This window comes from Pseudoliparis swirei, chromosome 24, assembly GCF_029220125.1.
Source record: "Pseudoliparis swirei isolate HS2019 ecotype Mariana Trench chromosome 24, NWPU_hadal_v1, whole genome shotgun sequence".
NCBI lineage: Eukaryota > Metazoa > Chordata > Actinopteri > Perciformes > Liparidae > Pseudoliparis > Pseudoliparis swirei.
The window spans coordinates 22,573,649-22,590,060 of record NC_079411.1 but is presented as its reverse complement, the minus strand read 5'-3'; the positions used below and the strand labels follow the sequence as shown (position 1 = coordinate 22,590,060).

Genomic DNA, 16,412 nt, shown 5'->3' with positions numbered 1-16,412 from the left:
ACACACACACACACACACACACTCACACACACACAGACACACACACACACACACACACACACACACACACACACACACACACACACAGACACACACACACACACACACACACAGACATACACACACACACACACAGACTTACACACACATGAACCGACACACAGACACACACACAGACTCCCAAACACACGCACACAGACACACACACAGACTCACACACACACACAAAGACACACACACACCTACACTCAGACACACACACTCACACACAGACAGACTCACACAAACATGAACCGACACACACACACAGACACACACAAAGACTCCCATACACATGCACACACACACACACACACACACACACACACAACAGGTGTTGATAAAGCCCGAGATTTCAAACCAAATCCAAGTCACTAAAGGTCAGGGCAAAATTAGATTAAGCCTTTAAATATTTATTCATTTGACATTAAAAAATATATAAAATCAGTCGTTATGGCGGGAGCCTTCACTCTGAAGACTGTCTGGAAATTTCTTGGAAGTCTCAGAACTGAAAGCTCATCCTGGATTGACTCATTCAGGTGCTTATCTTTCGTGGTAGAGATTAAATAAACATCTGTGCTCATCACATCGCTGTGATATGTTTTCTCAATTAGCCGATTCTCGTCCTCGGATGGTTTTAGCAGAGTGATCCGTAGGGGCCGTTTTACAGAGGATGTGTGGAAGGTTTCTGACCACTGTGATGTGTTTCCAGGGACCCTCTGATTACATAATGTAATCCTCCCTGCAGACCTGGAGCATCACGACCAATCAGAAGCCTTCGCTGGTCCCTTATAATACAGTTTTTTTCGATTGCTAAACGACAGTGGGCACAACTGGAGTCACATGTGCAAAACTCTAGTCTGCACTACCAACAGTTACCTGAGCTAAACAGTTCACATCACCTGCAAAACTCATTCCAAGCAACACAACTCTTAACACATGGCTCAAAACACGCTCAGTGCAGCCAAACACTCTGCACAGCCCTCACTGAGGTAACACACACTGAGGGAACACACACTGAGGTAACACACACTGAGGTAACACACACTGAGGTAACACACACTGTCACCCAGAACACACTGAGGGAACACACACTGAGGTAACACACACTGTCACTCAGAACACACTGAGGTAACACACACTGAGGTAACACACACTGAGGTAACACACACTGTCACCCAGAACACACTGAGAGTAAAAACACGAGCATCAAACACCAATACAGAAAATACTAACTTTTCATCTTTACAGTTTGAACAATTTCAGTGACTTCAAACAAAGTAATATTTTCTTCAAAGAAAAGAGTGACATTCTTTCACATGATTCTTTACTTTTTTTAGAACATAACAATTCTTTAAGGTAAACGAAAATTAGCAGTTTGCTTCAATAATCTGTAGTAATTTACGGAATTACAGTAATGAGAAAAAAAAGGTAGAAACTAAAAGTACATACTGTAATTCGAACAAATAATTGAGGGGCTAATCCTGCCTCTCTCTAGCATCAGGCCACATGTTGTCATCAACATCACATCTCATGTTCTCTCTTGTCACCTGGGAAGAACCTTCTGGAGGGCCTGATCCATCCCTGGCAGTCCTCTGGACTCGTGTCCTCACATCCGGCATGCATGGCTTCCAAAAGAGACATTTGGTCATGTGGGTGGTGACCAAACACTTGGTTCACGACATTCCATTCCATGCTCTACAAGTGGAGCCCTTATTTCATCTGGAATAACAGCTCTTTGTCTTCCTCCACGCATCCCCCTCTCCCTCCACGACCCGTCTTCCTTGTTCCATTTCCAAAATGAGTCTTTCTGAGCTCTACCTATATATATATATATATATGTGTGTGTGTTCACTAACAAGTCTAAAACAAGACACCTGCTTAGCCTTTCAGCTGAAATTGCAATCCTCAGTGTTTGAAAGGCACCAGGCTGAACTCTATTCCGTTTTGAATGTGTGGTTCACAGTTTTGACAGCAGTGTGTTAGCATTTGAACAAAGTGCTGTAAATCCACAGTGTTGTGCCGGTTGTGGTTAAAGTCATGGGATAAGCGTGTAGAGTTTTGAAAACTGTGTTCAAGCAATGAAAAACAAACTAGAGTTTGGTCCACATGAACTGCTGCAGTGCAGACTGTAGTTAGAGTTTTGCACATGTGACTCCAGTTGTGCCCGCTGTCGTTTAGCAAACGAAAAAAACTGTAATTACCAGCTGTGACAGCGACGCATGGTGTTGTTTTCCCCTTGTGTGTGTGTGTGTGTGAGTCATCATGGCGTAACGTGGTCCCAGAGACAGATGACAATGCAGGCTGAGTTTGAAGCTGGCTGAGGTGCAGCCGAACAAGGAACTCCATAAATCCACCACTATAAATCTCAGCATTATGAATCATGTGTCATGAATCTTGAATTTATTTATTCATATCAAACACGTCTTTTATTTCTAAATGGCAATAACTATTCTGGGAATAAAGAAAAAAGTGCAATACATCCACATAAGAGAGGGGAAAAACCTGTCCAAACCATTTCATTAAAACTGCTCCCATGCATATCATTCTTTGCTCTTGACATATAGATATAAGATGCCGATTCCCCCGAGAGATCGAGAGGCGTCTTTAACTAATAATTTTCTGCCGCCCAGAGAGCTGCCACCGTATGATATGTGCTCCTTTATATGTAAATATGGTCATGAGGAGGGAGAGAGAAGGATGTGTTTCCAGATAGATTTCTACATCAATCACACACAATATTACGTGCAAGCGATACATAATTCATGAGCTGAAAACTTATTACGCTCTGTGTGCAACAACACACAGAGGAGTCATTATTATTTCACGTTGCGCTCGTTTCAATGGGAACATGCGTTTTGATTGATAATAACTTCACTGATGGGCTCTGCGATCCACCGTGGTGTGAGATGACTGCACACACACACACACACACACACATAGGGATGTTTTTGGTTTATTGGTCTATCTGTTCAGCCCATGTTGAAACATGATATTTACAGTCGGGAACATTTATGCCATGAGAGTCGCCAATTTGTACCGATGTCTGACATTGACTTGACACGGTATACTTTAAAAGAGACGTATGACGTAAGACAAACAGTTTGGATTTTATATAAAGCTTTTTCGTTTTTTTTGACAATTGCAAAACATGTTAAATAAAAGGACAGGTAGAGTCAAGTTCGGCGTCTTTTCTCAAGATAATTTGTCATGTTTATTGTGTGTCACCTGGACTGCAAGCAAAAAACACAGGACAACAACCCCCCCCCCACCTTCATAACACCGTCATTCACTTTGATCAATATCAGCGCGTTCTCTTACACTTCAAACTGAATGCTTCTTTACAATCTTTGTTCAAGAAGTTCATCAGTAATTAATACCTTTTGTGAAAACCCATGTTTGACTAAAATCAGTACAATTTGTAAAACTATACAAACATTTTTTCTTCTTCTTTTTTTCTTATTCCAAGATTAGAAAAGTGGTTGTGTGTGGCACATTTTGTGTTTTAGACTCACTAAAACAATGAGCCCTGATCCCCGATGCGCTGGAGTAAAAACTAAAGCTAAAATAAATACTCAGGGGTCTCCTCTGTGCAACAGATCATAATCAGTCATCATATCATGAAACTGTAAAACCTTGCTGGCACATAAAAGGACTTCTTCTCGTTCTGTGTCCGCCTCCAGAATATTCTGCAAGACTGAAACGACGTGAGGCTGTAGGGAGCCGGTTGGAGCTGGAGGAACTTTTCTTTATGGGGGTCGGCCCGTAACCCCGAGGTACCCGGTTTGATCCCCGTTCTCCCCATCCATTAGTTGCATGTTGAAGTGTCCTTGAGCAAGGCACTGAACCCCCAGTTGCTCCCCGGGCGCTTCGCTGCCGCCCACTGCTCCTTAATAACTAAGGATGGGTTAAATGCAGAGAATTTGGTCACAGGGATAAATAAAGATTTACATTTCTTTCTTTCTTTTACGTGAAACACCAACAAATCTCAGTTGTCAAATTGCTTTTAATCCAATTGACTACATGTGTGTGTAGGAGGCAAATCAAGAATTAAATTGAAGTCTCCTTGCTGGATAAATACAGGTGCTGTTGGCATATTTCTAATTACATATATACACTTAAATATTGACCACCAAAACGTCTCCATTGTTCACATACATTCAGTCAGGAGAAGCTGTTGAAAGAAGCCAAACAGAAGTAAAGGGTAAAGGGAAAAGTGAAGGACTGTGCATGAAATAGTGGACGTTCATGTAAAAATCATGATATATTAATATGTTCTCGTTTGGCTTTTGTCCATTTGAAACCAGAATAAGTTACACATCACGGACTCTGAAGAGGAACGCGTCGTCTACCTCGGCATGAACTGCGTGTCCCTCGGTGCTGATGAGCAAAGACATCCCGAGTCGCGCACGCTCAAGTCCACATTCAGTTTCACGTACGCAAAAAAAATGAAAAAAATAAGAGTTGACACTTTTGAGAAGTTCTTTTTGACGCATCGGACAGACGCGACGCTCGCAACCACCGCGGCAGAAGGTTACAGATGGAAAGCTGTGAGCGGGGTTGGTGTGGACATAGCAGTCCTCCACACCACACACACACACACACACACACACACACACACACTAGACACCATTTTTTAAACATCCTGATTCCGTGTGGGTTACTTCCTAATTCTCTTGTTGGATCTGAAACCCCGAGGATCAAAATCAGTGAGGGTTGTTTTCGGCCTCTGAGCACGTCAGACATTCGTCTCCTCTTCCTCCAGAGGGTATGCGCTGCCCTGCGCTCTCGCCTCCAGGCGCACATCCTGCGTGGCGGTGCTCACGTGAGTCGCGGCGCCTCTGTGTGGCAGGAAAGAGAATTGCAGGGCGTGTCTGCTTTTGGCGGACCCGCCTCTCCCCGTCCCGTTGCTGTAGCAGACGACCAGTCGGCGGTTCTCCTCGGCCGCGGCGGAGCGAGCCGAGTCGTTGCCGCCGCCGGGGTCGCTGGCGTTGTTGTCGTTGTTGTCGCGGTTATCGGGGAGATTTCCGGTGGCGACGCTGCCGCTCCTGATGTGCGGCGTGTGGCTATGGGTGTGGCGGTACTCTTCGTCGATGTCCTTACCCAGCTTCCACCGCTTCCACTTCTTCAGCATCTCCGACTGCACCTGAGGGAGGATGGCAGCGCGGATAGAGATGTACGATGGAGATGAAGTACGCCGCGGAGCACTTCATTCGGTGGACTCGCTCTCTTGCCAACATTTAAAAGTTTGGAGACGATAGACGGACGACGTCGTGTCCGTCTCACTTCGTAGACAAAAGAAGTGGAGCTCGGACAAAAGTGGAGCTTTCAGAGATAGAGAGGGCCGATAAAGGCTGGAAACAGACACACTGATGATGAATAATGTCTCATTTATCGTCTGGACTAAAGAGAAAGGAAGGAACCGTGGCAATAAGAGATTACATGAAGGTTGTGCTTGACATGAGAACACATGTGTCTCACCTCTTTGTTGACGAAGCAGTACAGAATGGCAACCAGCAGGCCCTGAAACAGAAGGAGGCGCTATTACAACTATTATCAACCAATACCGCGATGTCACTGAGACACATGAAAGAGCTGTGTCTCATATCGCACTGTGAAGACACATGTCGAGTTTAGTTAAGCTCTACAACTGAAGAGCCCTGCTCACAGATAACCACGGATGTTATTAACAATGCAGGTTTCTAATTAATTAAAATAAACAGAATCTATTTGTTTACATTTCATTACATGTCACAATAAGTGCATCGACCTAGAGTACAAATTCAGAACAACAAGAATCAAGAAAGTAACATTTCTTCAAGAAAGTCAAACTACAAAAGTACCATGAGTAATACCATGAGTAAAACCATAAGTAAGGGCCATTTCAGTGCCACTGAGTGCTAATCTGCTTTTTAAACCAGATATAGTCGGGAAAGATGTGTTTATAGCTTATATGCCTATATGAGCAGAAATATTTGTATGGGCCCTTTAATTTGAATTAATACATATAAATACTATTTAATTTATTTGATGTGATTATCGCATATTGTAACTTCTAAAATCCTTGAAGTCAGTTTTTTGTCCTTTAAAAAAAAAAAAGACCATAATTCTGAGGGAAAGATGAGAGCTCGTGCAGCGCGGGTGCTCGTGGACCCGTCCTCCAGCTCCAGCCAACAGAACACGGGTATGAGGCGAGGGGCTTTGCAGAGAGGCCTGAAGGGTCTGGGACTTTGGGGATGTTTGGTTTTATTACTTATGAAACATAGTTTACTCTCACTGGCTTCTCCAAAGTTGCCTACCCCAGCGTTAAGCTAATCATGCACAGTACAATTGGTCAATTTAACACTTACGAGTATATTTTAACAGTCAGCCAGTGAACATATGGTCCCTTATCTTTTGAGTGTTAGTTAAAGTAACACTGAACATTGTGTTAGCATTTCAGATTTAACGCAACTCTGTTAAGAGTTATTATTTTACTCTACACTACACTGAGAAGTGTTATTTTGATTAACACTCGTCCGAGTGTCTTTCCAGAGTAACAGTGCACGTTGTCATCACTGGGAGTTTTACTCTGGCTTTAGTTGTAATAACTCAGAGAGACAATTCACTTTAACACTGAATTTTTAAAACCGGGGAATTAACTGTGTGTATTGTAGATGAATCTATCTTCCGTATGTCGGGTTCTGACCTGGAAAGAGTTGAACAGCAGGTCGCAGAAGAGGCGGATGAGGCGCAGCATGGAGCCTTTAGGGACGGACTCATCGATGACGAAGGTGAAGAGGATGGCGTGAATCCCGAGTAAAGGAATTAGAGTCAGAGTGGACTTTGCTAATCTATATCACGAGAAAGCAGAGAGGTTAGCCACCGCAGCATCAGGTCACAGGCCAGAGGTCACACTCAGGTCACACTCACCTGAACTTGTAGTCAGTGTATCTCATCTGATGGGCTCTGAGCTTGGACATCAGGATTTTGATAATTCGTATGAATATGAAGAAGTTAATCTGAAATGAGAAGACACGGGGAGTAAAGCTTATACCAACAAATATGCAAAATATGTTCTTCAGATGTTTAGATGACAAAATGGGAAGGAGAGAGACGCCTGAAAATATCTCCAGCCTCTCTGTGCTCTGAAGGATTTGAACTGTCACACACACACACACACACACACTGTGATCTAGTGCAGACCCTCTCCAATGACAGAGAGCATTAATTATTACGGCACTCAAGTTATAAGCGCTCCAAATTTGGTAACGTGTGTATGTTGTCCTGACGGATGTGGTTGTGTGAATGTGTGTGTGTGTGTGTGTGTGTGTGTGTGTGAACCGGTTGTGTTTGGCATTGCTGGAGGATGAGACGCATCGTTACGCAACCATACGGCAACTATTTAAGAGATTACGATAAAGAGGAACAACTGTGTGACTTTCGCAATGCAGGAAACACAATATTTCAGCGTGTGTGTGTGTGTGTGTGTGTGAGCACACGTACGCTTCTGCATGAGGTCACAAAGGTCGCTACTGTTACTGTACACTTAATATAAGTGTGTCCATCCATACTTGTGTTTGTCTCTATGGGAACAAGAGGCAGGAAACACACAAGAGGGATTCCACAGCTTATTTCTGTGTGTGTGTGTGTGTGTGTGTGTGTGAACACCAAAGAGGCTATATTAGAATAGTCTATGGCTCTGTGCGTTCATCAAAGAAGCCGTTATCAGATTTATCTATGATCTGTGTTTCTATTTCTAATTTCTTTTTTTAACTTTTAATCTTAGACTTTACTGTTTAATAAAACAAAAGAAAAAAAAATCTTTAAATGTGTGCACAAAACTTTCAATAAAACACATACTAAGCACATATTTAAGAGTCTTTGTGTATTTAGAAAAGCGCTATATAAGTTAGAATTATTATTATTACTGTACAAGAAAAAAAATTGTATTGCAATACAAAATAAAAATTACTTTTTGTTCCTTCTATACTTTGTAAATGAACTGCGGCTCTTTAACAGTTTAGCTCCACGCCTTCCTTTTTGTAATAGTTGTTTTCATCCTGTCACACCATCTCGTCAATCCAACTCCCCCCACCTGCCTCTGATCACCTCGTTAGTCCCTCATTCCCTTCACCTGGTCCTCACCTGCAGCCCATCCCCTCATTAGTCCCTCACTATTTAGCTCCCTCACTTCCACTTGTCCTCTGCCAGATTGTCTTGTGTTTTCGTGCCAAGTTCACCAGCGTTATTAGAGTATATTCCTGACCTGCCTGTTCTGACCCTGCCTGCCCTGACCTCTGATTCTCTGCCCTGCCCCTTTTTGGACATGTTTGCTTTTTGGACTGATCTCCCGGTTTTGACCCAGCCTGTTTCCAACCAAAGACAGTAATCTTTGTTACTCCTGTCTGAGTCGTGCTTTTGGGTCCACTCTAATAGCGTCGTGACAGGCTCGTTATTTTTAATGCGGCCGTGGACTCAAACCATGAGTAGGCTATTGTTATATCATTGTGAAGTGCTCTGCAGTAAGAGCCTGACACAGAGTCATGTCATGGCTATTACTCCATAAAGTAGTTATTAGCTGCACTTAACTTCAGCGAGACCTTCTGTCGACACAATCTAAAGTACTCAGCCGGAGAGACCGTGATGTTACGCGTGTTGAGGAGCGGACGCTGGGAAACCAGGTGTCGCTCTTAAGGGCAGAAATGTTTTACTCAACAACTTCTGTGTGATCTGCTTTCAAAGAAGCACACGCACACAAACACAAGGATAGTCGGCGAATGTGAGCTGTGTGTGTGTGTGCATCGGTAGCTCGCGTGCCAGCACACTCTCGACTTGACTTTCCTTCATCACATTGTTCAACTGTGAGACGGAGAATATGAGACTGAGGAATTGAGGATATGAGGATACAAGAATATTTTAAAATGAGAATATGAGGATATGAGCATATGAGGATACAAGAATATTATACAATGAGAATATGAGGATATGAGCATATGAGAATATGAGGATACAAGAATATGATAACATGATAATAGGAGCATATGAGGATATGAGCATATGAGAATATGGGGATATGGGGATATGAGGATATATAAGGATAGAAGAATATGATAAAATGAGGATATGAGCATATGATGTGAGAATATGAGGATATGAGGATACAAGAATATGATAACATGATAATAGGAGCATATGAGGATATGAGCATATGAGAATATGGGGATATGAGAATATGAGGATATATAAGGATAGAAGAATATGATAAAATGAGGATATGAGGATGTGAGAATATGAGGATGTGAGAAAATGAGGATACAAGAATATGGGGATATGATTATTCAATTCAATTAAATTCAGTTTATTTGTATAGCCCAATTTCACAAATTACAAATTTGTCTCGGAGTGCTTTACAATCTGTACACATAGACATCCCTGCCCCAAAACCTCACATCGGACCAGGAAAAACTCCCAAATAATCCTTATGGGGGGAAAAAAAGGGAAGATTATATGAGGATATGAGAATGAGGAAATGAGGAAATGAGGATATGATAATATGAGGATATGAGGAAATTAGGATATGAGGCTATGAAGATATGAGAATATGGGGATATGAGAAAACCAGATTCAGACAGTTTTACCAGATAAGCAAACACGATAGGAGAACGGATGATCCACCAGTATCCCATGTTGATATTCCTCTCCCAGCACCTACACACACACACACACACACACACACACACACACACACACACACACACACACACACACACACACACACACACACATTGTAGTTTATTGTTGTTATTGTTCTGATCTGTTCACGGTCTCCAAAGAGTCATCACATACATTATGAGCATAAACTCTCACAACTCAGCTCTTTAATTTGTTGTCGCCACTTAATTATGAAATGCTAATTCTGAAAAGCAAACTCACTCCTCGTTCTCGTACAGATATTTCACGGTGATCCACGGCAGCACGAAGATGAGCGGTGTGCCTGAGGATGACAAAAATATGAAAGTCAGCCGATAGAGAATCTGCGAGCCAAAGATTAATCTTTAAGAGCACAAAACTAATGTGTATAACAAGTGACAGTTTGCTCTTTATTCATTATGTAAACCAGTTATCAGGCCGACATGGTTTTACCGTGATGTTCAGCGTTTATTTATGATGATGTGTTTAAAATCTCATTATCCATAGACAAGTATTTATATTCTCCTCTGATGATAAAGACCTGAAAGGTCTCTAAATATTAAAATGTCCGCCTGTGTGAAGCTAAAATTAATCTAGCTGGGACATCGTCTGCTCCGCTGGCTGCAAAGACTCACACCGATTGGACGGTCCAGTTATTAATGTAACAAGTCAGTTATTTAGTACCTCCGCTCGGGGAGGACTTTCATAAACATGGAAAAAAATATGTTTTGAATTCTCAAGATAACGATATTAAATTAAATTACCATCTCGGAAGAGCGAGCTGAAAACCTAATATGAACATTATAAAGTATTTATGTACTCAGAGATAATAAGAGAATTGAGTTTTCAAGAAAGCAAATGATGAACCAAAGCTGCCCCGGGGTATACGGATGGCTTTTTATTTTGTATCCTGAGAGATTTTTTGAATAATATACTATTTTAATCACGACAACCACATTTTGAGATGTACTCAAAAGTACACTTTCAGTCTGTTATGATCATGTTTTAAATATATGGGCATCTGCTCGTTTATTTGTCTTTTTACATGTAGCTCAAGCAAAAGTTCAGTCAGGAAGAAACTCTTGACACGCCGGTTCATTCATGCGAAGTCTCTTCGTCTTATTACTCCATCAGCTGATTGGGGGCGGGCACAATGAAAGAACCAATCAGAGGCAGCGCAGTTCTGTAAGCGTCGTTTAATTAATCTTTTAGATATGTTCTCCTCTCTGCTGCTGTCAGTTGTCGTTTCTGCTCAAACCTCCTCCTCCTCCTCGACGACCCCCCCCCCCTCCTCCTCCACCCCGGGCTCCTCCAATCAGCGTTACAGCAACTCATCATCTCCACTCTACCCCGGGCTTATCCGAATTCAGGATGGAGTCCAATCGCCAAAAAGACATTGCACTATTTCAATATGCAACTGTAAATAAATTTAACTCTAAATAGTCTCTCCGGATTGAAATACCTGTTAACCCGTCTGGTACACGACTGACTTCCTGTTGCTGACGACTGTCTGCTACACCTGATCTACCTGAACCGTCTGCTTTGAGGTCAACATCCTGTTTACTCTTGACCAATATTTGTCAATCGGGAAAAAAAACACACCGCACAAACAGCGTCGAATAACCAGAGCAACATTACACTGATTTGTGTTTCTGGATACCGTATCTCATCCATGTGGGCACATTATAATAATGTCCTACTGCCCATAGATCAAATGATGCTGGAATGCCTTTGATCATGTTGACACATTGCTGAAATGATTATGATGATGCAATGATGACGTCAGGGGGCGTTAACTATATGTAGACGTCACCTGAGTGCAGCCAGGTGTGTTTGGCAAGAGAGCGGAAGGGCAAACTATTTCTCAAAGCGAGGATTTTCTGTTTAATATGAGTTTAATTTATGTTTCTGTTGCTCTTCTGCAATAAAAGAAAGTAATGCGCGTTGATTTGACTGACCGCTCCCCCACTCTCAGTCCCCCGTGTCAGAGTTGTGACCTTACCCCAGCCAATGGTCAGATAGATGTGGAAGTACTTCCTCTCGCTGAACACGGTGATGACGAGCAGGCTGTGCAGGTAGATGCCCTCCACCAGCAGCCAATAGTTGTTGGCCATCACGCTGTACTGCATCATCACCATGGCACCGCGGCACCACGTGACAGCCTGACACACACACACACACACACAGGACGGGGGTGGTGTGACTACTCACAGAAAGACACGGTGACATCTTCTTTTTCTTTGACATTACACAAAAGTTGTACGTTTTTAAAAGGCAGCGGCGCAGCACAATGCTCAGCTCTGACGTCTTTCATCACGAACCGCTCGGCTCACAAACGCCATTTGTTCCATTTGACATCAGATGTAGTGGAAATTAAATGTAGCAAGAAAGTGAGCGAGTGGAACTGGAAGAAATTAGTGTGGGCATTTCTTGATTTTATCTCTTCCTCACTGGCATCAAATATTTCAGTTTCACACGTTTGGATGTCTTCTTAATGAACCGATACACAATGTAGTATTAGGAAAGGACATTTATCGCAGAAGATAAATTACTACTGGTCGACGGGCTCAACTAATATGATCTGGAGAACAATAGCTTCTTCCTCCTAATCAGCACTATAAGAACTTATACTATTTTGCCTCATGCTAAACATATTGTTGGATAACTCTGATTAGTACCGTAACGTTGATTGCAAGTCTTGCGTTTATAAAAGTAGGCCAACAAATAATAAATTAACCATTATAACCATGTTTACACTAGCGACAGTCTGATATCCGTTTTTTGTCAATGCTCCATGAGAACGGCTTTTACTTTGGCCAAAGAGGTTTTTAATGTCGTCATTGTCAATCGTCGTTTTGTGATTCTTCTTTTTTTAAAGTATCGGTTGGGTGACCAGATTTGAGTTTGTGAAAAAGAGGACACTTCGTCTCAGGGGGGGGGGGGGGGGGTGCTGAGCGATTAACCCTTGTGTTGCCTTCGGGTCAATTTGACCCGATTCAATGTTTCACCCTCCTGTCGCCTTCGGGTCAATATGACCCGATTCAATGTTTAACCCTCCTTTTACCTTTATATTTACTAACATATTTTACCCTTGAGGTCAATATGACCCCAGCTATTACAATCTCCAGAAAATTATTAGAATTAATATTGTTTCCAAGTTTAAGTGTGAGGTACTTTATGTTTGTTTGTTGACTCCCGAAAGAACACCGACATTAAACATTGAATCGGGTCAAATTGACCCGAAGGCGACAGGAGGGTTAAATATTGAATCGGGTCAAAATGACCCGAAGGCAACACAAGGGTTAAACATCTCTTTTGTTCTGCCTGTTTTGTGATATACATGCCTAAAAGGAGGATAACTTTCGTGTATCTGGCAACACTGAGATCTGTCGACCAATGACTGTTCTCTCTACAGTCAGAGCTCGCGCAAGAAGGTGAAACGTAAGGGAGATACCATTTCCAAAACTTGTAAGGGGTAAATACTAGTTTGTGAAAGACCCAGAGAAACACAAATATCCGACGAAGCAAAATCCCGGACGTTTTTGGAATCTCTGCCAGACGCATTTTTTAGGTCTCAAAAAGAGGACATGTCCGGGGAAAAGAGGTCTGGTCACCCTAGGTTCAGGCACCGTTTAGGCACCGGTAGTTTTAAAAGTAACGGTTTAGCACCAGTATCGAAAAGAAAAAAAACGATACCCATCCCGAGCTAAACGGCGGCACACGAAGAGGAGGCTAGCGGCGCTGCGGTCGCTCTCACCGGTATGTTGACCCACGCTTGTGTCCGGCTGTCGTTGCCGCTCCGGGGGTCCAGCGTGAGGGACAGCAGGGCGTCTTTCACCAGGATGGACATGGCTTTCAGGATGAAGGAGGCAAACAGGTTCATGTGGATGTTGTTCCTCATACAGTGGAGCTTCCTGGAGACACACGGGGGGCAGTGTTGTGTTCACGGGAACACGACTCCCATTACCCAACGCTTTGCTGTCATCTTTTTCTCTTTACATTCCTTCCTTCTTGATTCTCTCATTCCCTCTTTGTGTTTTTTCTTCCCCTCTTCTTTACTTACTTTGTGTCCTTCTTGGTTAAATTTGTTCCCTTTTCCCACATTTCCTCCCACCTTTTATTAATTGCGTCTTTTTCTCTTTCTTTGTTAATTCTCTCACCACCTTGTTTCTTTTCTTCTCCATTTCGTATTCCCTGCCTTCCTTGCTCCCTTCCATTCCTTCTTTTTATTCTTCCTTCCTCGAGCTAACTTTCCTTCATTTCATTCAGCGCCTTCTTCTCTTGTATTTGGTCCCTCTGTCGTCCTCTCTATTCCCATCTTTCTCCGTTCCCTTTCTTCCTGCCCAGCTTTCCTCTTTTCTTGGTTCTCTTTCCCATTTTCTCATTGTCCTTTACCCCTTTTATTGTATAATTCCTTTCCTTCATTTTCTTCCTCTCTCCTTTGTTTCCTCCCGGTCGTGCACGTCGTACCTGAAGGTGATGAGGATTCCCAGGGCCAACAGCAGAGCTCCCAGCGAGAGTGAGTAGCCCACTGTGTACATGACCCGTAACTGACTGAGGATGCGGCCGTACTGCTGCTGCAGAGCCAACAGGAGACACAGAGTCAGAGGCTTCCATGCATTGCCCTCATACCCACACACACACACACACACTGTACACACACCTCACCAGGGTCGTCCTCACACTCGCTGGTATTCTTTTTTGCCCAGTGGCCCTCTTCATTGCAGAATCTGTAGACCAGACCCTGCTGGACTGTTCACACAGAGAGAGATTTTTGTATACGGATGACATGTTTACCCCCCAACGGTTCAAAAACCGCACAATATTTGGTTTATAGGACAATACATTCTATGTGACCTTATCTTGATAATCATGACGGTTCATTGTTCGCCTTCCAAACAATAAGTGAAATAAAAATTCTCCCAGCAGCTCTGGAGGTCACAAATAACACATCACAACAACTTCCTGGATTCTCCACTGGTTGCCTGGCAACTGTTTTTCTACATGAAATAGCCTGACACCATATTAAACTCCAACTTGACTTTTTTACACCTTTTAATAGCCGAGCTGTAGAGGTGCTCCGACTTTATTAGCTTTGAAAAGAGCACATTTCCAGTCTGTGTGCTTAGCAAAGCTAATTGGTTGTGGTGTCATGTTTACAATGCAGACACCAGGGCTGTGTCTACCGGACACTTGAGCACTTGGAGCACTGACTTTCAGTGCTTAGGGCGCCACACTGAAAACACCAGCAGAATTCAGTGCACTGAAAGTACCCGGATGGCGCACTGCAAACGGGCAAAAAATGTAGTGTAAAACGATGGACACTACTGGCCCTAAACGGGCGCCATCTTGGCTACGTAGCGGAAGAGGAGGAGCCCTTTCGCCAGCTTTTCATTTTATTTCTAAAACAATGGCGGACGAGATGGCTACGGTAGCACAAGCGGTAGACCACGGAGGCTCCTGCCGCGATTGTGGAGGTATCGCAGTTTCCACATGGGGTGGAGAAAGGGGTAAACAAGGGACACAAAGAGGGCAAGAAGTGCATTCATTTTGTCAGTTTAAGTTTCGCGGGTATCGCAAGCAGATTTGCGTACGTCACTCCCGGCTTAATTTCGCGGGTGCCGTGAACAGATTTGCGTCCGTCACTTCCGCCAAGTGGTTAACGTAAGTGTTCCATTCGATACAGCACTTATCAGCGACGGAGTGCACTGTATTGCAGTGTACTTCGTAAAGTGTCCGGTAGTAGACACAGCCCAGGTTTCAATCTTCACACCTAGCAAGAACGCTTTTGTTTAATTCTTTTCTTTCATTGTTCTGAAGTTGAAACTGAACACACAAAATCTAAATACCAAACCTTTGTTCGATGTCATTGTGCCAAATGTTTTTAAACGTATAACAGTTTAGCCCCACACTTTCCTTTTATTAGATGTTTTCATCCTGTCTATCATGTCATTCCAGATCCTGCTTCCCATCTCGTTAGTCCAACTCCCTTCACCTGTTCTCTCACCTGCCTCTGATCACTCCCACCTCGTCAATCCCTCATTCCCTTCACCTGGTCCTCATGCCCGTCTCACCTGTTGCCCATTCCCTCGTTAGTCCCTGTCTACTTAGGTCCCCTCACTCTCAGTTGTCCTCTGACAGTTTTTCTTGTGTTTTCCAGCCCTCGTGTGTTACATATTGTGTCCTGATGATACTTTGAGTAAAGATCATTATTTGCAGTTCTATCTCCGTTCGTGTCAATCGGTTAACCCTAATACTCCCGTGACAAAGCGTCTATTTGCTTCAACATTTTGTCCGTAGAACCGTATAAAGTATTGAAAAATGTCCATCACAGATGGCAAGGTGACATCTTCAAATGTTTTTTGTCGAGAAATGCAAAAATATTGACTTCATGACGATGACCCTAAAACAGAAAAAAAGAAGCCCCTGACATAGTGGAGACTAGCTCACTTTCACCTTTCTCCCTGTCTCCAAACCACCTGCAGGAAACCTGAACATGAAGAAATAACCCATTCCACATGTGAAGAGCTGCTATGAGTAATTGCTGTTATGTATTTGGCGCTCCAAGGTAAACTTTCTCAGAAATCTCCACGGGATGTTTGCCTCCCTGGAGACACAGCGTGGAGTCTTGTCACCACTTTCCGGTGCACAGTAGAGTGACATCTGACTACATACGTGGCCCCTACACACCTCTAATGCTT

At 43.1% G+C, this 16,412-nt stretch overlaps 1 protein-coding gene across 2 annotated transcripts in view; it reads right to left on the bottom strand.

Annotated features, from left to right (window-relative positions):
• Positions 1-4,029: 4,029 nt before the first annotated feature.
• The window catches only part of gcgrb (glucagon receptor b), a 49,140-nt gene continuing 36,757 nt past the window's right edge, over positions 4,030-16,412 (bottom strand). The window contains exons 6-15 of one of the 2 annotated variants that reach the window (XM_056410288.1): positions 14,375-14,463; positions 14,182-14,288; positions 13,469-13,625; positions 11,714-11,873; positions 9,955-10,015; positions 9,660-9,729; positions 6,952-7,040; positions 6,728-6,872; positions 5,521-5,562; positions 4,030-5,185 (exon numbers count right to left, since the gene is read on the bottom strand). In XM_056410288.1, coding sequence (XP_056266263.1) covers positions 4,778-5,185; positions 5,521-5,562; positions 6,728-6,872; positions 6,952-7,040; positions 9,660-9,729; positions 9,955-10,015; positions 11,714-11,873; positions 13,469-13,625; positions 14,182-14,288; positions 14,375-14,463 — 1,328 coding nt within the window. In that variant the 3' untranslated portion in view covers positions 4,030-4,777. The remainder of the gene's footprint in view (positions 5,186-5,520; positions 5,563-6,727; positions 6,873-6,951; positions 7,041-9,659; positions 9,730-9,954; positions 10,016-11,713; positions 11,874-13,468; positions 13,626-14,181; positions 14,289-14,374; positions 14,464-16,412) is intronic. The other variant, XM_056410289.1, reaches the window with a different exon arrangement.